Source organism: Schistocerca piceifrons, chromosome 1 (assembly GCF_021461385.2).
Source record: "Schistocerca piceifrons isolate TAMUIC-IGC-003096 chromosome 1, iqSchPice1.1, whole genome shotgun sequence".
NCBI classification, from domain to species: Eukaryota; Metazoa; Arthropoda; class Insecta; order Orthoptera; family Acrididae; genus Schistocerca; species Schistocerca piceifrons.
Genome location: NC_060138.1, coordinates 875,798,480 through 875,822,955, shown reverse-complemented (window position 1 = coordinate 875,822,955; position 24,476 = coordinate 875,798,480). Strand labels below are relative to the sequence as shown.

Here is a 24,476-nt window from a genome sequence, read left to right as displayed (position 1 = left end):
CTACTGTGCAATCCTGAGGAAACTCAGCTCCTGCTGTTGGGACTAGCCAAAGACATTGAAGTAAAATCTGTAAAACTGATCGGAATAGACACTGATTCCAAAGTAAATGGCAACCCCATTTAAGACATGAATATCTTAGGATAGCTTGCTTTGGACTTTTCCATTCTCACTTATCTCATGCACTATTGTTATGAGGTCACTCAACTCATATCAGTGATGTATTACTGATTCAGAAAAAGGTTCTACGAATAAGAGGTTGATTCAAGGGACACTGCCACCATTTACTTGTTAAGACCAAATTGATGACAGTGATAAATCTTTATATCCATGCATTATTGATACACGTGAAAAAAACATAGAAGAGTTTACACCATAGAGAACATACGCTGTCATGACACCAGAATCAAGAAGTGTATTGACAATCCTAGGCATCAGCTGACAAAAAAAGGCAACTCTCACTAAGTGAACTATTTAAAATTTTTTAATAAACTGCCACAGTCCGCAATCAATACACCTTTCAATAAATTTGAAAGTAAGCTGTATAAATGGTTAATAAACAACCCATTTTACAGTTTAAGAAAATTCTTGTATGCAAGTATAGCAGAAATTGAATTTTAGGATTATGATTACAATTCTGTACAACAGATTAATATAGGATAAATTATTTGTACATGCAATGTGAACAGTAATTCATATAGTGACTGGTATGGTATATTAGTGTAAAGCCCATTCCAATTCATGTGGTCAATGGCTAGTAGAGAATATAAATACACACAGTCATTACATACAGAGGAACCTTTAGTTACACAGAGCCCATATAATACGTATTATTTTCTGGCTTAAGCTTGCCAACATCTCATAAATAAGGATAAAATTATATGGTTTAGATATCAAACAGATAAAAAAAACTATATCTGTAATGCACAGTATGTGGACATATACATCTATTCTCTCAACTTTCACTTGACTCATTTCTTCAGTAAGTTGTTGAGACTAAAGAGACATTCCCAAAAACTCAAGATAATAAAATACAATATGTGGCACCAGTCTGTTAGCATGTTTGAAGATGTTTTATTCTCCCAGTTTCTCAAACGTCCCTTATTAATCACTTTTGAGGGGGGGGGATTGCCCCACCAAAAGGGAGAAGGGATGCAGACAGAAAGAACCAAGACTATCAGCTCAAATTTGAAGAGCAGGATAAGGAAAGATAAAGGCATGCAAAACAAAAGTGAGACAGGCAATACACAAAATAGCAATACTGAGAAGGAAAAAAAGGATAATAAAGAGAATTATACTAGAAAAAAGCAGTGAAGTTTCTGGAAGCAGCTACAATGAAAGGAAACAATGGTGCAAATAGCACTCTCTCTCCTACCCAAATTCAGAATTGGCTGAGTGTCACAAGTGTACAGTGTGACAGCAAGCAACATGTCTAATAGCATGCAATAAACAATAAAGATAACAGGAGGGAGAGTGGAAGAGGAAGAGGAAGAGGAAGAGAGAGAGAGAGAGGGAGAGGGAGGGAGGGAGAGAGAGAGAGAGAGAGAGAGAACAATGCAAGCCAGATAGAAATGTGGCAGAAATACTGCATATGACAATGTTATTTAATAAACGTCTTCTGCAGAAACAGATGACCAGAACTTGGCAAACAATGAATATCATTACACTAATGAAAGACCCAAGACAGCCTAACTGCTACACACTTATTTGCTTAATACATATTATAGCTAAAATATGGGAAAACTCCTATGCAGGTGTCCAAGGAATCAAAGAAAACTAGTAGGAAAGAGACCTCTGCATGATGATCATATCAGAGTTTCCAGATGAAGTGAGACAACATTGCATATTGTTAATAACTCAGGTGGCATACACTGAGGTGACAAAAGTCACGGGATAGCGATATACACATATACAGGTGGCAGTAGTATCATGTACACAAGGTATAAAAAACAGCAGTGCACTGGAAGAGGTGTCATTTTTATTCCAGTGACTCATGTAAAAAAGTTTCTGATGTGATCATAGGCACGATGGGAATTAACAAACTTTGAATGCAGAATGGAGGTTGGAGCTAGACGCATGGGATATTTCATTTCGGAAATCGTTACACAATTCAATATTCCAAGATTCACAGTGTCAAGAGTGTGCCTAGAATACCAAACTTGAGGCATTACACCTCACCATGGATAATGCAGTGGCAGATGGTTTTCATTTGAAGAAATTTGGCATTAACGGCCAATGGCAACAGACTACTAATGCAAGTGCCTTTGCTAACAGCACATCACCTGCAGCTGTCTCCTGAGCTCATGATCATATCAGTTGGAACCTAGATGACTGGAAAACTTTGGTCTGGTGAGACAATTTCTAATTTCAGTTGGTAAGAGCTAATAGTAGTGTCGACAGTGATGCACCCCACGAAGAGATGGATCCAGGTTGTCAGCCAAGCACTGTGCAAGCTGGTGGTGGGTCCACAATGGTGTGGGCCGTGTTTACACGGAATGGACTGAGTCCTCTAGTCCAACTGCACCTATCACTGACTGGAAATGGTTATTGTTGGCTACTTAGGGACCATTTGCAGTCAAACAAACTTTTATGACTGACAATGCGCCATGTCACTGGGCTGCAACTGTTCGTGATTGGTTTGGCAAACATTATAAAAAATTTGAGCAAATTATCTGACAAACCAGATCACCTGACAAGGATCCCATCGAACAGTTATGTGACACAATCGAGAGCTCAGTTTGTGTAGAAAATCCTACATTGTCACCACATTTGCAAATATGGATGGCTACAGAGGCAGCACGACTCAGTATTTCTGCAGGAGACTTCCAACAACTTGTTGAGTCCAAGTCATGTTGAGCTGCTGCACTACAGTTGGCAAAAGCATGATCTACACGATATTGGGGGGTATCGTATGACTTTTGTCATCTCAGTGATATGTCATGCGAATAATGATCGACGTAGACAGACCATTTCATAATTTGTGGTGCTGTGCCCTGTTCACCTTACTGGAGCAGACGTATGGCAAATAATAACAGCTGCCCACACGAGGATGAAATAAGAAGAGAGCAACAGACTAGTTCTTACATAAAGATAAAATTGTTCAGCAGCCACAAGTCACATATAGTTTTTATTACCAGTCTCATTCATCAGATATGAGTATCTTTAGAAATTTAGTAGCCAGCAGCCACACATTCACTATATCTGACAGCGTATAGTGCCAACATCAAACGTATCTGACGTTGGTACTCTACGCAGATAGATACATTTAAAATGTGGCCATTGGCTGCTAAATTTCTGAAGACACACTGATCTGGAAAGTGAAAACAGTAATAAAGGAAATTATGTGTAACTTGTGGCTGCTCCACAATTTTGTTTAATATGGTCACTGTTTGCCCTGGTCTCACTAAACCAGTTCACAGAGTAACATTAAGTGATTGGTGTCTAGATAATAAATTAACAATAGTAGCAGACACATTGATTTAAACGTTGCCAGAAGGAACACTATTGAGAGTGAGGAACACCACATCATGAATAAACAATCAACTACAAGAAGTACGTATACATCTGAGAATAAATAGTAACAAGAAGCAGAACTTTCACACATATGTGGAAGTCATTTGCTAAAGTAGCATTAAAAGTTCTCAACAAAATAGCATCAGTTGACCAAAGAAATTTCCAGCCACCTATAAGTTTTATACGAGCATATCATAAGGTACTCTTCTGTTATGGTCTGTGGATGAGTATATGCACCTACAAAGCCAAAAAAGTAGAGACATTACAGTCCTTTGTAAAGCCCAACAAAGCAGAATTCTGTACATCACAAGTGTGTATAGAACTACATCAACTGAGGCACTCCTGATGATATTAGGCATATGACTACTCCAAATAGCAGTAAGAGACAGAGAGAGAGAGAGAGAGAGAGAGAGAGAGGTGAATAGTTTTGGCTAAAAAAAAGTGCAAGAATGAAAAGATCGAGTACATTATGGGCACAACAGCCACGTCTAAGAAGGAAAAAAAGGAGTGAATCAATAAAGATGGCAGTGTAGTGATGTGTAGTTTACAGTAAAATTGTAAATTTCAAAATCAAAACAATTTCACTTTTTTCACTTATACCCAAATTACACTTAAACACACATTTTAAATTTTATGTAAATATATACCATTTTATATATGGCATAAGACCAAGTGGAACACCATGAACAACATGAAGAGACCAGGTGGAGGATGATATGAACTGGAGAGAATTAAAATGGCAGGAAACATTGACTGATAGACTATGTGAGAAAAAAGATTGGAAGATGCTTTGTGAATGACCTGCATAAGCAGAAATGTTTCAGGAAGAAGAAGTAGAAGAGAAAAAAGAAGAATAAAATATGCAACATAAATTTTTTGCACCTCAATAGAATTGTAAAATCTGTGCCATAACAGTCCACACCCCTTTGCCTCTAAAAATCGAGGTGCTTTGTTCCTGCACAGAAAGACACACTCATAAATATTCTTTGTCTTTAAATATGTCTGCTTGTGTCTGTATATGTGTGGATGGATACGTGTGTGCGTGCGAGTGTATACCCGTCCTTTTTTCCCCCTAAGGTAAGTCTTTCCGCTCCCGGGATTGGAATGACTCCTTACCCTCTCCCTTAAAACCCACATCCTTTCGTCTTTCCCTCTCCTTCCCTCTTTCCTGATGAGGCAACAGTTTGTTGCGATAGCTTGAATTTTGCGTGTATGTTTGTGTTTGTTTGTGTGTCTGTCGACCTGCCAGCACTTTCATTTGGTAAGTCACATCATCTTTGTTTTTAGATATATATTTTTTTCCTACGTGGAATGTTTCCCTGTATTATAACCATTGTATATATTCATACGGAATTAATATGAATTAAAATTCTAATAACCAAAATATATCTACAATACAGAAACTGAATTCTATACCTTTGATCTTTCCCATGAAACAGAAAATACACTTATTTTAATTTTACATCCCAATATTAAAAGCAGCACAAAGCATAAATGCCTCACTAATGCCAACAAAAATTTTGATCAGTTATCAAACATTTTTTCCAAGCCTTCTATCTTAAAACAGTTACATAGTGAATATACAGAACGATATAAACATGACTAACCATCTTCTTTAGTTCTGACTTCAACTGGGTCACTTCTTTTCCCATCTCCAGGATCTGTGAAACACAATACAGTGATATTATACAAAGTGTATTTCTCGAGTTCTTTGATAACTGCACTTTGCTCTTCAAGAGGGTCAAGTAAACTTGGTAAGACTCTTATAGTTACTGCTTCATCTCCATTTTCTGAGGGACTCCCTGAAAAAAGAAAGCTTTGTTTTACTTTAACATTTTCAGCTGTGAATGGCTAATACTTTACTCAAAAAGGTGAGTACAATCATATAATACGAGCTAACATTAAGGAGCCCAAATACATTTCCTATATTTGTATGCACATATTGTTACAAAAAAAGAGGAACATGAAACAGAAAATACAAGAGAAAATGTAGTCACAAGAGAAAATGTAGCAATTCGTTACTAGATGGGCATTCTGTTAATAAATGGGTGAATGACCTTTCAGATCATGATGCACAAATTTTTACATTAAAAGGCTTCTGTACTCAAACAAATGTCACATATATTACAAACTATGTAGGAAAGCTAATCCACTGGCAATAGAGAGTTTTTTAAACCTCGTTAAGGAACAAGAGTGGCATGATGTTTATAGTGCCGATAAGATAGATGACAAACATAATGCTTTCCTTAACACATTCCTCATGCTCTTTGAGAGTTGCTTTCCATTAGAATGTTCTAAACGGGGTACTAGCAGTAAAAGGCAGCCTGGGTGGCTGACTAGTGGGATCAGGATATCATGTAGAATAAAGTGGGAATTATATCAAAATGTTAGAAGTAGTTACAATCAAGCTACAGTAGTCCATTTCAAACAGTATTGTAAGGTGCTTAAAAATGTTATTAGGAAGGCAAAGAGTATGTGGGACACAAATAGAACAGCTAATTAACAGGATAAAATTAAAACCATATGGTCAGTTGTGAGGTAGTGTCTGGTCAGCAGCACAAGGTCAACAATATAAATTCAGTTCATAGTAAAAATATTTCTGTTACTGATAAGTTGGATATATGTACGGTATTTAACAATCATTTTCTGAGCATTGTTGGTGAATTAAATAAAAACTTAGTTTCTATAGGGAATCATACAACTCTGTTGGAAAATGCCTTTCCGAGACTGATGTCTGAAATATTCCTCTGTGATACTGACAAAGGGGAGATTGAGTCAGCAATTATATCACTGAGGACTAAGGACTCTCATGGATATGATGGATTGCCTAACAGAATATTTAAGTACTGTGCTGCACATATTAACCCTGTACTTAGCTATGTTTGTAATTTTTCCTTTAAGAATGGTCAGTTTCCTGAACGAATGAGGTACTCAGTAGTAAAGCTGCTTTATAAAAAGGGAAAAAGGGATAATTTAGAAAATTTTAGACCCATTTCTATGTCATCAGTGTTTGCTAAAGTTATTGAAAAGGCTGTGTATGTAAGGATACTTGATCATTTTATATCACATAATTTGCTATCAAATGTACAGTTCAGCTTTAGAAGTCGTTTAACAACTGAAAATGCTATATTCTCTTTTCTCTGTGACGTACTGGATGGATGAAACAAAAGTTTTCAAACACTAAGGCTCCTGTTCCTTATTTATACACATGATATTCCCTATAGTATTACAGGTAATTCCAAAATATTCTGTTTGCTGATGACACTAGCTTGGTAGTAAAGGATGCTGTGTGCAACACTGGCTCTGTTTCAAATAGTGCAGTTCATGACGTAAGTTCATGGCTTGTAAAAAATAAACGAATACTAAATGACAATAAGACTCAGTTTTTACAGTTTCTAACACACAATTCAACAAAACAAGATATTTTAATTTCACAAAATGAGTTATGATTACTGAAACTGAACAGTTTAAATTTCTAGGTGTTCAGATAGATGGTAAACTGTCATGGAAAGTCCACACTCAGGATCTTGTTCAAAGACTTAATGCTGCCATTCTTACTATTCAAACGGTATTTGAAGTAAGTGATCGCTCGACATAAAAATTAGTCTACTTTGCTTACTTTTATTTGCTTAATGTCATTTGGTATTATATTTTAGGGTAACTCTTCCCATTCTAAAAGGATACTTTTAGCTCGGAAACAGGAAGTTCAGGCAATAAGCGGTTTAAGTTCGCGAACCTCTTGCTGACCCCTGCTCACTAGTCTGGGTATTCTGACATTGGCCTCTCAATATATATAATTCTTTACTGTTGTTTCTTGTTAACAATATTAGCTTATTCCCAACAGTCAGCAGCTTTCACTCAGTTAATACCAGACAGAAATCCAATCTGCATTTGGGCTGTACTTCCTTAACTCTTGTGCAGAAATGTGTGCAATATATTGCTGCATCCATGTTCAATAAACTATCATTAGAATTCAAAAATCTTAGCAGTAATCAGTCACTCCCTCTATTCTGCTGAGGAGTCCCTTGAAAAATTAAGCTGATTCCTATATTATATTGTTGATTGTGTTTACTTAAACTTAGGCTTGACTTCTTTTTGTGTTCATAAACATTTTATTTTATCTGTTATTACTTTTATGTTGTAACTTCTTGTACAGACACATTCCAAGACCTTGGAGATTTGCTCATCAGTTTGGTCCTACAGAACTAGATGTGTAAACAAGTAATTCCACACATAAAAGTCCTAGTAATACATCTGAATGAAGCACAGCACGTTAGTATCTGTTGGTCAAATGGAACAAATGGGAGTAAAACTGGCTGCTAAGCAACAGGCATTGATCCTAATAATTTGATGAAGATGAAATTTAGGTTGCAATTATAAATTTTAATGAATCCACAGGGTAGATAAGGAATAACAAATTAAACTGGACGGTAAATATCTACAAATGTAAAGGAATAAATGCTTCAATATGAGCTACTGAAATCAGTCAGGTGTAGATTAAATCAATGTTCAGGATTAATAACACCCATGTTGTTTCTGGCAATAACAAAATCTCATAAAAATGTTTGCTGATTTGGTCCCATGTCCTCGACACAGCTAACAACCCACAAATAGCTGAACATGCAAACAGACAGAATGTACTTGAAATTTTCAATTCTTACATAAATGTTACAGTAACATTACAGTGACAGAACCCTGCTAGAGGGTATCATAGTTGGTTCAGTATGCCAGCAATGACTACAGTCTTTCTGAATAAGCTACCAATCAATTACTCCCATTATTGACATTCTGTGTCTCGACATTGTAGCAGAAACTACAGAAAATAAATAAATAACAAATGAAACAAAATATTCTCTGACATGTTAAATTACGACAATTACAAGAAACTATGACTTTTTAAAAAAATTACTTTGTCAAAAGGGAATGAACTATTGGTGTGTTGTACAGCCAACTGATACTGCTCTATCACACAAAACAGTCAATAACATTGACATATAGTAAAAGTATTTACTTCTACAGCTGTAAGTGAAATGTGTGGCTTAGCACAATAGCAAGTGCACACATCATCTATTTATGAAATTACAACTTAGTTGTTGTAATTTGCTGAGAAAATTCTAAACTATGTTAGCCTATGGTTAAATGTTCCTTGGTCATTATGTTACAGTCCTCCCCCCACCACCCAACCAATCTCAAAATGAGTTCACCAAAATCTGTGATGAAAAGGTTACTACCACCATTCTTGTTCCATTTGACTTTCCTACTTCCCACTCTTCTGTGTGTCTATGTGATGTGACTGGATTATATTTGGCAATGTTTAAAAAGACAATGAAGAATCAACAAGCCTTTGTTCTCTTAAAAAGAAGTTTAGTTTTTCTCTGCTTTAATGATGTACACAGTTTCTTCTATCAATAAATATTAATTAATGTGTGCAATCCAATTGTTTTATTCTACTTCAACATCAAGCTTCAAATAAATCTTTTTTGAGCAAGAGTACACACACACACACACACACACACACACACACACACACACATACATACATTTTATGGCCTTATTGAACCAGTTTAAACAATTTTATAAAATAGGCTACCTCTTCATTTTCTCAAATCATCTGAAATTAAGCTTTCCATTGCCTGACTTTGGTTTGTAGTATAGTTCAGGGGTAGTCAACTTTTTTTACCTACTGTCCACCTTTGTCAGGGGTACTCAACTTTTTTTACTTACTGTCCACCTTTGTATCACTGTTAGTAGTAAAATTTTCTAACTGTCCACAGGTTCCATGGTAAAAGTGATTTACAAAGCAAGTAAGTAATTTTAATTTACAAAATTTATAAATCAGAGTTACAGGAAGTTAAAGCAATAATAAAAAATAATTACTTAACAAACACTTTGTGTCATAATTTTATGAAAATGTAATGAAAATGTTTTGCAAAAACCCCTATGACCTACCAACCATCACAAAAGCTGGGAAGATGGAACACCCCATTAGTGGGCGGTAGGGACCAGGTTGAATACCACTGGTCCAGTTTATTTGTTTTCGAGTTTCTCAATTTTGTTTGTTTTGTTTTTTAAACCTTCAGTTGTAACTTGTGTTCCCACACACCTTCCTTGGTTCCTGTAGCTGCGCTAATGTCTACTGACTGTTCCAAAATTTCATAATTATTCTCCTGGAGATTTTATTTTCTGGTGTCCTAATTACATGCCCAAAAATGAAATGAGTTTCCTCCTGATGATGCTTATTAGAGGTTGCATTTCCTTGTAGCCTCTTCCTTTAGGAGATAGTCAGCAGTGTCTGTTTTCTTGGCAATTTTGTAAATGCACATTCTGATTTTTCTTATTTCTATTTTGAGTATTCTGTCTATTTTGGCAATGTTACTTGTTTTGAAAATGGTTTCCCTTACATATATTAGTTCTGGTTGTGCAACTGTTAGGCAGTTTTTTTTCCCAATTTTGTTGCTGTTCAGAGGCATTCTGTTGTAAATGAATGTATATGTAATACATAACATTTCAGAACTCAAAATTAAAGCATATTGTGGATGGGATGACATATCACCTACATTATTTAGAGAATGCACAAATGATTTAATAAAATCACTAACTCAGTTTAGTTGGCTAGCCACTCAGGGACTTTTTCTGACCTTTTACAGTTCACTGAGATATAAGTTTTTCATGGAGCTAAACCAGTCATGTAGTATTTTTTGAAATAAGAAATCTTTGTTTGACTGTATATTACTGTATTTTTCTTCTGTACTATTTAGATTTCAGCTTTTGTGTCATTAGCGAGTAAATGCTACAAGTTCTTATACCATTAACACATCATATTTGGTAAACCAGTCCAGTAGTCTAACTTTCAGCACTGTATTTGATAATGGCATAAAAGCCAAAATCTAGATAGTATGAAGCAAAACACAGTACTATACAGTCAAGGGCAGTTTAGTCTTTTTAAAAAATCAGTGAAATATGGTCAGTACATAAAAAGGGAGCAACCACTGACGTAAATAATTACAGGCCAATTTTATTGACCTCAGTGCCTGGCAAGTCCAAATGGGATATTTCTTCTGTAAATACAACCTACTAAAAAACTCACAGCATGGCACGAGTGCTGGAAAGGCTAATCCATCCTAACAGCAGTTCTTCCATGAACTGCTAAACAGACTGTATAAAGGAAACAAAGTCACTGGGACTTTTCTAAATTTGCCTAAGGACTTCGATTCTGAGGATCTTGCAGTACTTTTAACATAATCTGAGATAGAAGACAATACACTAAAGTCTGTCATAAGAATGAAGGTTAATCAACATACAAATTTCTCAACTGTGGAGCCCGACAGGGAAGTATTCCTGGGAAATTTTTGTTTCTTGTATATATTACTGATGTAAAACAGCCACAAAACTCAAATTTACAGAATTAAACTGATAATGCTTCCTTTATTACCTGCAGTTGTTCTGAACAGTTAGTAGCGTCACAAAACAATAAAGATAACTCTAATCTGATCACATAATGTCTAATCATAAGATTTATTATTACTTCAACATATATTCTCCCCATGTACACACTTTTTAGTCGCAGAGTACAAACAATTCCTTAGATGTAGCAATACTGGGCTGTTGGCATTGATGAATAAGGACAAGATTGCTGTAGTGAAGTTCTTGTTAAATTAAGCCAATCTCAATAATGGAAATTCCTGAATGGGGCAATATGTAAAATAAGAGAAAGGCAACAACTCACATATAGCGGATCGATGCATGGAGCTCCACACATCAATTTGCTATGGGTGAATGGTTGTCTTTCCCCTATTTAACATATAATCAATCTCGAGTGGACATCACTGTCTACAGTTAAAACATTTCATAAATGTAAATTTTTATGTGGTGTGATTTATGAACATCTTATATGAAAAGACCTTATCAGCTCCAGCTGTAAAAACATTATCTGCAACATTTGCTCATTAAAATGTATCACAAATAAAGTAACTCCTCCTGTCCTTAAAAAATACACTATGGATTACTATACTTGCACTTGCTTTATGGGACTGAAATTTGGGGTGACAACAATACAGACACAGCATCATGGGCTACACATGGCAAACTAAAAAGTAAAAATAAAAAACAAAAACAATCAGTAAACGGCCTTACAATTTGACAATTATGTTAGCAACTAAGTGATTTATCTTCTTAAACGTTCAGCCTTCTTCCTTTCAAAATAAACTAAAAGTTCCTCACTAAACAAACTAAACATTTATCCATTCCTCTGGAACGAAAAAACTAGAAGTTATTCAATAATTTTGGTTGTTTTGGTGAGACTTATAAAAATTTAACAATGTAATAGTGAAGGCACGGCGCAAACCAACTCTCTTTCACAATTGTGTGCCTGAACACAGGTAGGAGCAACGCGTGTGTGCGTAGCTAGTGGCGAGAGGTGAAGCATGGGAGGGATGGGGATGGAGGGGGGGAAAGGGGTGTTGACACCAGCTGATTGGTGCTTTCTACTTTGCCTTGATCGCTCTGTGTGTAGCATTGTTGTGACATTGTGTGTTAGGCTCATTCGGCCTCCGAAGAGAAAAATAGGACACAGTCATAAGAATAGCATTGGTTTGTATATCTCCATATCCTGATGATTATCTAATTATTCCTCCTCATACTTATTCCTCACATTTATGTCACTAGTTTGGATCAGCACTTAGTGGTGCCCAACAAAAACCAGATCTGAATATTTTTGGCTGTACACAAGCACAAATAGCCTGACACTGGCATGCAACCATAGCACAAACCTGCTTTGCCGAGGCCTGGCGGCTGCTCAGCCAGCAACCAACAACACAGACAGATTATATGGATACAGGCCTTGCAGGGGACAACTCTTCAGACGACAGTTGAGGGATGACCATGATCCGCGTGGCAACCAGCTGGCAACCCAAGCACCATCAAAGATCACTGGCTTGTGACCCTTTTCTCCTCCATAGGCCACGTGGTTGAAAGTAGTACCACAGTATCCTGGTGCCCAGGTAGTAGTTAAGCTGGCGACTGGGCCATACTCCAGTGAGTTTTCTGGGCCAGGTGCTGATTGTGAAAGCATTCCCACAATCAGGAGTCACTGTTATGACAGTGATGCCATCCGTGTCGACCTTTGCGTCCAGGAGCTGCCAGCTATTGCCCTACACCATTCAAGGCCTCTGCACCGAAGAGATATGGCCTTCAATGCCATGGCCATCAATTCAACTTTGTAATATTAGTCTTTACTTTCCATTGGTGGTATACTGAACTTAACCTTTAGGGCATTCTTCTGGGACTTTAACTTTTGCTCATCCTCTTGGAACTTTTTCATGTTCCTTTCAGACTTTGATTGCAGCACAATTAGCGTACGGGCATTGGACTTTGAAGCATTCAATTTACTGTCGCATTTTCAGGCCTACAACCTTCAGGTATTATTTTGTTCTTACATTAATGATATCAATATAATGGAAGGAAACATTCCACGTGGGAAAAATTATATATAAAAACAAAGATGAGGTGACTTACCGAACAAAAGCGCTGGCAGGTCGATACACACACAAACAAACACAAACATACACACAAAATTCAAGCTTTCGCAACAAACTGTTGCCTCATCAGGAAAGAGGGAAGGAGAGGGGAAGACGAAAGGAAGTGGGTTTTAAGGGAGAGGGTAAGGAGTCATTCCAATCCCGGGAGCGGAAAGACTTACCTTAGGGGGAAAAAAGGACAGGTATACACTCGCACACACGCACATATCCATCCACACATACAGACACAGATGTCTGCTTGTGTCTGTATGTGTGGATGGATATGTGCGTGTGTGCGAGTGTATACCTGTCCTTTTTTCCCCCTAAGGTAAGTCTTTCCGCTCCCGGGATTGGAATGACTCCTTACCCTCTCCCTTAAAACCCACTTCCTTTCGTCTTCCCCTCTCCTTCCCTCTTTCCTGATGAGGCAACAGTTTGTTGCGAAAGCTTGAATTTTGTGTGTATGTTTGTGTTTGTTTGTGTGTCTATCGACCTGCCAGCGCTTTTGTTCTTACATTAATCAAGAAGTGACTTGTTTTCAATTATTGTGTTCCAACATAGGTCACGTCAGATAAGATAGTTTATGTTTGTTACAATATACTTCAAATTCAACTTATACCTCGATATCTTTCTTGTGCAACCTTCTACAGACACACCAGAAACAATATTGTTTAGCTATAAGTGGTCCATGTACTTCACAGTACATACTTTGCATCAGTAAGCTTTTATCAGCCGACTCTTTGCTGTGCTGAGCTTTTTGTAACAAAGATTAGCAGCAGTTTTATATGTCTCTGTGATCCTACAGGCATTTACTTCATGATGATAGGCCAATGATAATATAAAAAACATGTAAAACTTAAATAAAATGAATATTTTGGAAAAAGTAGAGAACTAACAAATTTTTTCTGGGGCAATTATGTAGTAACAGTGAAAGTTTAGCGGCCTGTGGTACTAATTAGTCTGTACAGCTCTGCTGCAGACTCTACACAGCATTTCATGTGGGCATGACCACCAAACAGTGGAACACACTGCTGAACACAACATTCTCAAGTTCAGTGGCTGCTTCACAACCCGCATCACTTGGATCCTTCCCCCCAGCACCAGCTATTCTGAATTATGCAGATTGGAGTTATTCTTGCAACATGTCCTTCACTCAGATAATCATCCTGACCTCACTCTCCGCTAACTCATTGCACCCACATTCTTTACTCAACAGTCTTCCATTCCTACGTGTGAGTCTCCCCTTCCTACATTCTGTCACCTGTTGCTAATCAATTCCTCTATGTCATCATCACTGTGCACCACACAAACTAACTGGTTCCAGTGCTTGTGTGTCACTTCTCTACCCCATGTACTTGCTGCTTCTTCCTCCTGCACTCCTATCCTGTCCACTTGCTACCTCCCTCTGAGATGTCAGCACCCTTCCCTAACCCTTCTACTGCCTCCTGCTTCTTTTCTCCCTCTAAACACATAAATCAACACAACCCCTCATTCTACCTGCTGAACTCCAGTCCTGGCACTGTGGGTTCAGCTGGCACAATGTTGTTGCACGAAGGTGAATATGTGTGTGTGTGTGTGTGTGTGTGTGTGTGTGTGTGTGTGTGTGTGTGTGTGTGTGTGTGTGTGTGTGTCCTCTAGCTTGTCAATGGATTTGTCTAAAAGCTAACAACATTTTCATTCTTTTTTATGTACCTGTCAATGAATCAACACTTCTGCTGTTTGTGAGTTGTCTCCTTTACTCCTGAATTATTTACATTGTGCAAGAAAAGACTTTAGATATAATTAAGGGATGTATTTACCTTTCCAAGCTTGTAGCTTATACCCCTGATTTAAGCCGTTAATTTTCTGTGGATCTGGTGGTTTCCACCAAACTTTCACTGCGGTGGAGCTAACTGCTTCTGCTTTCACATTTGTTGGTGCTGCCTCTGGCACTGAAAATAAAACAAAATTAGCTGTATTGAAAAACTCCATGGAAACAAAAATCAAAGAAACATCACTTCTATCAGAAAATTACTAATGAAAGACAAACATATGTAAAATAAAAATGGGGAAATACTTACTGGTGACCAACAGATATTGAAACATTGGGTAGAAAATTTTAGTGAACTGTTGGATGCTTCAGAGCCCCCTACTGAAGAGATGTTAATCCACCCAGAAGAAGAAGAGGCCAAAACCCCGCCATCATACTTGTTCTCCTTCAGCCAAAAAATTCAAATTCAGCAAACAGCAACGAAAATCATGGTGTCAGTGTTTTGGGACAGAAAAGAGATTCTGCTTGATTATTTTTTGGGAAGAGCTGAAGCAATAAATTCTGCGAGATATTGTGAGACTATCAAGAAACTTCGCAGAGCCATACAAAACAAAAGTCATGGGATGCTGACAATGGGAGTCTGTCTCCTTCATGACAACACGCGCCTGCACACAGCTCATGCAACACAAGAGCTGTTGACTACATTTGGTTGGAATGTTTTAAGCCACCCCTCTCACAGCTCCGATCTCACACCTAGAGACAATCATCTGTTCACTAAATTGAAGGAACACTTTCATGGAAAATACTTTTCTGACAATCGAAGTGAAGAACTGGTGAAAAAAACAGCGGGAGATGTCTATGACACAGGAGTCAAAAAATAGGTCCCACAGATGACAAAATGTATTGAGGTAAATGGTGATAATATGGAAAAATAATGCAAGACCTGTACTACAATTTATGTACATTTTATTAAAATAAATTCATTTTTTGTACTTCATAAATTTTTGTACTTAAAAAAATTCTTGTAACCTTACTTTCCGGATTAGCCGCGTACTTACCATCTGCTCTAGATATATCCTGCAAGCAATCAAGTTTGTGAAACTATATCCAGTACATGACGTAATAAACAGTAATGTACATAATTTCAACACACTGAAAGGGAAAACTTTCACAGAATTACAATTAATAACAGGCTGGAGACTGTAGTCCACATACAGCAGGGACAATTTTGCATAATAGACTACAATATGATTTTAAGATAGCTAATCTAAATACCTTAGAGAATAAACTGAAGCACTTATTAGTAGAGAAATGCTCTTTTTGTAATATGTCCTTGTAAACCTGTTAGTGTACATAGCAGTAATCTTGTTTTGTAATAGAAAACTGATAAGTTCTGATCTTCACTCTCTCATCAATATATGCCTTTTATCTTTTACTGGTAAGAGTATAATTAGTACAATCCCATATCTCGCTATCCATTTAAACTAAAGCAATGATAGTGTCTGAAAACTGAACAGCAAATAAATAAATGTGTAACAGAGAAGAAAGTGTGCCAGTGGATTCTTCCATTTTTTACTGGAAAAAATCTCCTTTAGATGATTTCAACAAATACAAATATAACAATTGAACTATATTTAGAACAAATTTTCCATCATCAGGATTTAAAGTGAATATGATAGGAAAAAATGCTATGGTATTTTAACTTATACATACATGTCAGTCAGAGTGTTACAATATTAAAAATAACTATGGGTGATTTAAAATGACCAATGTCAACTCTGAAGACAAAAAATTTGTTTCTAAACGCACATTTGTTGTAATTTCAAATTAAATTTGTAGACAGTGTATAGATAATTATTCATATTACTTATTTCCTGTTATTTTCATAGGCGAATAAAATCAAAACAACTTCGATGCACAAAATACTATGAATGATATACTGTAATATATTAAAAATAAAAGCTGGGAGATGCAAACATGGAAATGAACAGCTTACCTCCTTCCTTTGTTTTTATTTTCATTCCTTCACTGTAAACACCAACACCCATATTGTTATAAGCAGCTATTTGAACAATGTAGTCTTTCCACGTGATCAGTTCTTGTATTAAGTAACTCCTCTGAGCCTTGAAAAGAAAAGAAATTGAAAATTTCTAACGACTGTCTTTTTTCTTAATTTCACAATGCATAACACAGCTCACTCCCCCCACACAAAAACATATTTAGTCTTTAACTTGGTAAATGTGATAACCCAAAAACTTATTTCAAAATTTTCTGAAGACTAGTGCACAAATTCAAAATCCAAGGAACAGAAAGTTGTCATGAAAAAGTAAGGGGAAACCAATTGAGCAAATTATAAGGAATATACAGCAGAATATTATGAATAGTGGTAAGTTCATTATTGTTTTAAGAAGACACCAGAGAGGACTCGTTGACAGAGAGAGTGCTTTCAAATTCGGCCCAAACTGTCTAACCTGTCTATCGACTCTATTCAAATTCTGGGATTATTACTTTAATAATAATGTAAATAATTCTTATTTTAGTCTTTGAAGTGATATATAGTAGTTGCCAATACCATCATAAGAAGAACGATTTACACTATAGGTACAAAAACACTTACAAGAGAAATAGAAGAACAATAATATGACTTTTGTAATAAATAACGTGGTTGTTAAATGAGTCATGAAATAAGAAGAAAACCATGCAAAAGAAACAAGCAGAAATAAAAATGTAATCATAAGATCGAACGCAGAAGATGGTAAAAGTGAAGGAAATGTCTTGAGAAACAGAGGAAGGCATGCTGATGACATGTGACACAAAAATACTCTGTTTCTAAAGTGCATGGTGGAAGGAGTGTAGCTAAGCCATAAAGTATAAGTAGAAGTGTTAAGTGATCAACAGGCACATAAACAAGCCTTGCTTTTGAACAAGATCCTTCCTTAGAACTAAGAAACTACACACACACACACACACACACACACACAAAATTGTGAAAAGTATTTGTCACAGATGGTTTCCATTATCTGCATTATACAGAAATAACTATACAAATTACTAATTTAATCATCAGTCATTATCACACTCTTACCTCATTTGTAATATTTTTGTATGTCCAAGGACTTTCATTGTAACCATACAACCTGTAACGTATAACATATCCCAAAATTTGTCCATTCCTATGGTCTTCTAATGGTGGTTGCCATTGCGTTATGATCTCAGATGGTGATCTTGCTGTACCAACAAATCCTACTGGAGGACCTGATGGAGCTGTGAATATTAAAACAAATAAATGTGATCTCCAAGTAAAAATGAATTTTCTCTCTATGTGGGAGTAGGGATCTCTGCTCTAAGGTTGTCGCTGTTAACACCATTTTTCTTTAGAGACAATGTCAAATACATGTCTTGATGGAGATTTTACAGCAGTTGTATCATTTTTCATACAAACAACTGGGTGGTTCTTTGTACACCAAAAGGTATTAAAAAAGTTTTGGCCATAAGAGCATCCAAGAGGACAAGTCTCAACCTCCTCCACTGGGTGTTTACACCCAGCAGTAGAAGTGCAAGTCTGAGACTGCTTGTCACTGGGAGATCAGCAGCATTACCTCCATTAGCCAGTTTGCTGACTAAGTTATTCTTCAAGGCAATTTTCAGAAATAATGCTTAGAATAACCTCACATGAATTCCTGTCCAATGACATCTCCTTTAATTATGTGAATCACCCAGTCTATAGCTGGCATACTGAAATCCCCCCCTCCCATTACTATAGCATAGGCAAGACATTCACGCAGAATAATCTGTAAGTTTCCTCTAAAACATTTTGCCACTATATCTCCTGAAGCAGGTGTTCTGGTTACAACATTTTACTCACCTTTGATGCTTATCTTCATTCACATTTACTTTCCATTTAGGATCTGTAATAAGCTCACTAGATACCTACAGGTTCCTTACAACAATTAGTATGCTGTCATCATTGGTTCCAAGCCTTTCGTTGTGGTATATATACCAGTCGGAATTTAGTACTTCATTACTACCGCTCTCTGGTTTTAGCAAACTTCCTGTTCTTAATACTATGAGGATATAATTACTGTTAATGAGTGAGACTAACTTTGAGAGTTCACCGTGGACCCTCCTGCTGGTAACTAATGACATATAAAACACATGGTGTGACAGTGGACAGCTGTTTTCAATCAGTCCTGAGGCTGCAAATGCATGAAATCCACTTCATTGGGCATTCCCTATTGGTGCTGTTCCCTACATGCATATGTGGCCTCAGGACTAATGGGTAACACCAAAGAAGTGACCATTAACAGCTGTCCAGTCCACTGGACATGTGCACTATAGGAATAACATTTTCTCTTTCTTTCCTGAATAGACGTATGTTCCTCTCTGTATTTCACATGCTTGATCTACACCTCTCCAAATAAGGCACATAAACCAATCAATGCATTTATGGAGGAGCTCCTCTAACCTAATGCACCCCACCCCCCTGAGCATGCCTAAGTGTAGCATGTGCTTGAACTACTATGGGGGAGGTGAGGTGGAGGATGTGGCTCTACAATTACACTGTGATAACACCCAAGTCCAGAAAACTGCATCTGAGATAGTCACAGACTTTTTTATGTTTCTATCCTTCTGACTGATGGTTCTGAAGAACTTTGGCTGTTCACTTAGGTAATAAAATGGAACACCTACAGCCACCCTTTTGATGTTATTTATTATATGGCTACCAGTTTCTGTGATTCAATACACCATCTTCAGGCCTTCAACTCCATCAGTGGCCAATACTTATGAATTGATTTCCATAGACTGTAACAACAATGTTGTGTCTCCAGCCGTCAAACCATCAACTACTAACTGCTGATGGCTGGAGACACAACACCACTGTTACAGTCTATGGAAACCAGTTCATAGTTGTTGGCCACTGATGAAATCATGTATATGACTGGAATTAACCCCCTCAGTATCAGTTAAAACCTGAAGATGGTGTATTGAATCACAACAACTGGTAGCCATATAATAAATAACATCGAAAGGATGGCTGTAGGTGTTCCATTTTATTACACAATCACAGACTTGTCTGAGCCTCTGCTTTAACCCATCCAAATGACTCCAAGTACAAAGAGGACTGCAGTAGTTTCTGGGAATTATGCCACAATTTATTTGCTGTACTTCCACCCCATATGTAAGATTGTCATCATAAATTAATTCTACTGATTAAAGAATCAATGAGGGCCTCTGAAACGTAGTAGCTGGCGTCATTCGTGAACACATGAGCTATGTCTTCATCATGTGTAACCAATGGCCACATACAGATAAACCTCCTAATCTACCAGATAAACATAAATAACTACTAAGAATGGGAACACAAATAGAAAAAACAAGCCTTGGAGTATTTTTAGGCACTGATAACTCAAGTTAAACTCTTCCACAAAAGCAAAAATGCAAGCTACCTCTGACAATCAATACACCACTATACACAAACATTTACAATCAAGGTAGCTCAGTAAAGAGCTAAAATTTCTATAATATTGTGATCAGCAATGAATTCCAATACATAGAAGAACATTAATTATCCAAATCAGATTGTTAATAACAGCAAACACAGAATGTTGCGGTGGATCTGTAATTTGTGCCTTTGGCATGTTGTGTTAATGACAGAAACAGCCATGTATAAATACATCTAAAGATGGCTGAAAATAATTAACATGTGATATTTTCCAAAAATTTTCCCATATAACATCGATACCAGCATTAATCACATCTGTTAACTCTATTAAAAAGAAAACCTCACTTGAGAATACCCTAATAAAGGCTGTAATACACAAAGAAACAAAAACATCTTTTGAATGAACTGTTGGACTTTAATTACTTTTTTATTTATTATACTGTATGGCATTTGAAGGCAATAATGAAGCTTACAAAGTAAGCTTTCATTTATTACTTAACTCAACTGTTTTATACTTTCAATCCCAAAAGAAGAACAGTTTTTATTAATATGGATTTATTGTGTAGTGGCAACCAAATTGAAGAAAGTGAATTACCTTCTTGAGGAAGATGTACTACATTGCTTGGTTCTGATGGTGAACCTTCTCCAACACTGTTAACTGCACTAACTCTGAACTGGTACGAACTTGCTGCCTTGAGGTTTGTTAGAAGTATCCAGCGTTGTTGTGCTGAGACATTGCTTAATTCAGTCACCCAGTTGAGAAGGGGATCTGCAATCAAATCTGAAACATCAGTCAGTATTTCATCAAGGAATGCTCTTTGCCATAATAAAGACTTATTTGAAAATGTCAATGCTAGCAATCGATAAATATAGCAAGTAAATTATAATTGTGCTGACCTATGTCTGATACTTCTCTCTTCTGTACAATGAATTTGAGAGTTGGGCTATTTCCATCAAATCCTGGTGACCAGCTAACATTTACAGCTCTCTGTGTATTTGTATCCAATCTCACGGCTTTCACATTTACTGGGGCAAATGGCAATTCTATGACACTCAGATGTGCAGATCGAGTGTCATTACCACCTGGAGATGTAACTGCACAAGTATAATCACCAACATCTGCAGCTCTCACTGCCTGTATCTCCAGCATACCATCATCTTGCACTGATATTCTTTGACTGTTGCCCAAAACTATTTTCCTGTAATTAATTAACACATTTTAATTAGGAATATCTTAATGTTTTACATAAAACATTCTAGTGTTATACAGTTCTCATTTTAAAATGATGAGCAACATTTCAACAAAACATATATATGCAATGAATTAAGAAGCCACAGAAGAGGGGCGGGTAGGGGGGAGGAGTCATATAGGAAAAATGCAAATTGCTAAGCAATAAAGCAAGCTTCAAAAAGTTAGAAAAATTGTAACCATCAAAATTACTTATACCATTAAATATACTAAAAAAACACAAAAACTTACTCTTTATTACGATACCACGTTACATTGAATGGCACTGATGGATCACTCGAAACTTTGCACTGCAGTGTTGCTGTGAGGCCAAGTAAGACTTTTGTGTCTACCGGAGGCTGGATTATTTGTGTCCGAACTGGAATTAAATTCTTCAGTATTAAAAATAAATTAATTTGTAAGAGAACACTAGTTATTTTCAACACCTATTTTTCACTTTTATGAATGAGCTATAACTCAGACTGTACAGCTCAATGTCACTGTAGTAAACCAAGTGATGGATTACACACACAAAAATGGAAAGCATTATACTAATAGAACTAGACTGATGCCAAAACTTAACAAAATAAATTATCCTATGGTATTTTTAACTAAATACATGTGCACTCCCACTAAGCACAATTCACCTGTCATTAACGTTTTCTACCTTATTAATAACACAGTCACCAGAAACAGTCTTCTGCTTTTTGCCTTATTTTAAACTTCCTATTTCTTAGTGGAGTTACACTAGTTTCCTTGACTGTTAGTCTATTAAATGACAAATTATTGTTCTACACAATAACACCTGGAAATATTGAGCCATGACGGGGTTGCTGGCATTGCCTTCAAAATTCCTGGTGCCACTAGCTCGAACTGTCATGCGATGTCCCTCTGGTTTGAGGCCATTAAGGTCTTTGCTCGAGGCTGTTGATGGGGACGGGGTGTATTGTGGCATGGAGAGTTGGGGAGCGGTAACAGAGCATGTCCCTCTGGTTTGAAGCCATTAAGAGCTTTGCTCGAGGCTGTTGATGGGGACGGAGTGTGTTGTGACAGTTGGGGAGCGGTAAAAGAGTAAGGCTGACGGTGTGAGAGGTCCGCCAGGTGAGTAAGGTGAGCACTTCTGCAAGTGTCTTGAGCATGCGATCTGGTAAGCAGTTGCTGGGCATATTTGTGGACTGATTTGAATCCGTAGTTGGCTTTGAGTACTGTCTTCATGAGTAGCCTGGCCAGCCAGCTCTGGGACATGGCACACCAATGACAGAGATGAAGCCAGTTTCGCTGTGCTGAATTCTGGGGCCCCTTTGGAACCGGCAAGCTACATCTCTGATTCGTGAACTTCACTTAAGTTTTGGATTTTGTGATCTTAGCCGTTATTTTCTCTTGATACCTACAGCTCTGTTGCGATCACTGAGATTTCTTAGCTGATCTAGTTCACCAACAGTTGCTTCCTTGAATTGTGGCTGTTGTTTGCTTTTCCCGAGTCGATACTGGCCTTGTTGTTTGTTAACAGGATATCTTGAACTGTGTGAGCTGATAGTGTTCCCTGAGCTGGAGCGATAACATGTTTCTTCTATGCTGTGGCCGAACCCCCAACCCTCCCCCCTCCCGTCCCCCACCACCACCCGCCCATCGTCTCATAGTGCCTACATGGTTGGGTTTTAGCCGACCTGCCTGCTCAATGTCTTTGAACAGCCAGATCATCACCATTCTCTTGTAATACGACCGGGTGCAGGTTTCAAGATACCTTCGGGCATTGCAGACATCACTGCTCTGTTAATTATATTGGCTTAGGAGGTGCCTGGGTCTCAAAATTTGCAATTTGTGAGGCTATGTAATTGGGCTTGGCAGCATAGTTTTCTTTTGGGCATTATGCTGTCGTTGCAGAGGCGATATCTTGTAGTGACACAGGTATACCATTTGGCTAGTTATTGTTCCTTTCATGTAATTGACCTTTCTGTGTTAATATTTCTTTGGCAGTCTGTACCAAACAAAAATGGCCTTGGAAGGCTGGTCCTCTCGTTGTAACCTTTCTTGGCCTTCCTATTTGGTGTTGCAGATAAGCCTCTTGCGAGGAGGCAATTCAAACTCTTGGTTACTTGACTGAAGCAGTTATTCATGAAGGCCTGCCTGTTTTCTATTTGGCAGTCTTACTTAGGTGAAGCTGTTATTAAATAAGGCCTGCCTGTTTTCTATTTGGTAATTTTACTTAACTGAAGCTCTTATTATTGAATGCCTACCTGTTTTCTATTTGGTGATTTTACTTAACTGAAGCTGCTATTAAAGAAGGTCTGCCTGTTTTCTATTTGGTGATTTCATTTAACTGAAGCTGTTATTAAAGCTGGCATGCCCATTTTGTATTTCGTAATTTCACTGTTATCATTGGAGGGCTGTTTGTTTTCTATTTGGTAATCTTACTTACCTGAAGCTGTTATCATTGAAAGCCTGCCTATATTCTATTTGGGAATTTCACTTAACTGAAGCTGTTATTGGAGGCTTGCCTGTTTTCTATTTGGTAATTTTACTTAAGTGAAGCTGTTATTAAAGAAGGCCTGCCTGTTTTCTATTTGGTAATCTTACTTAAATGAAGCTGTTATTATTGAGGTCTGCCTGTTCGCTTTTAATTAAATTAATTTGGGTTAGCTGACTCTCGATAATCAAGGTCATCTTGTTTTATTGCTCTACTATTCGGATCTGATATCTTACCAAATCTGTGTTGCAAATTAACTGAAATTGTGTTTGACAATGGCCTACCTGTTTTAGAGGTATTTAAGTCAATAAGGTAGCAACAGGAAATGACACATGATGGTACATGAGCTTTACATCCCTTTAGCCATAATTGTAAGTTACAACTGGCAGCAGAGTGCGGTTGCATTTCATTGGTGACAGGGAGGGGGGGGGGGGGGGGGGGGGGTTAGAATTGTCTGTCCTATCACTGGTCATTTGTCATTTCCTTAGTGAAAAGGATCCCTTCAGTTTGTCGAGCATTGTTTTATTTTATTCTGTTGTTTGCAGGGAGCTAAATTACTACAG

The 24,476-nt window shown here is 37.3% G+C and overlaps 1 protein-coding gene across 1 annotated transcript in view; it reads right to left on the bottom strand.

Moving 5' to 3' along the window:
• The window catches only part of LOC124716352 (protein sidekick), a 416,456-nt gene that overhangs the window by 78,318 nt on the left and 313,662 nt on the right, over nt 1-24,476 (bottom strand). The window contains exons 12-18 of the mRNA XM_047243167.1: nt 21,699-21,825; nt 21,116-21,417; nt 20,814-20,999; nt 17,861-18,039; nt 16,772-16,898; nt 14,825-14,956; nt 5,118-5,312 (exon numbers count right to left, since the gene is read on the bottom strand). Coding sequence (XP_047099123.1) covers nt 5,118-5,312; nt 14,825-14,956; nt 16,772-16,898; nt 17,861-18,039; nt 20,814-20,999; nt 21,116-21,417; nt 21,699-21,825 — 1,248 coding nt within the window. The remainder of the gene's footprint in view (nt 1-5,117; nt 5,313-14,824; nt 14,957-16,771; nt 16,899-17,860; nt 18,040-20,813; nt 21,000-21,115; nt 21,418-21,698; nt 21,826-24,476) is intronic.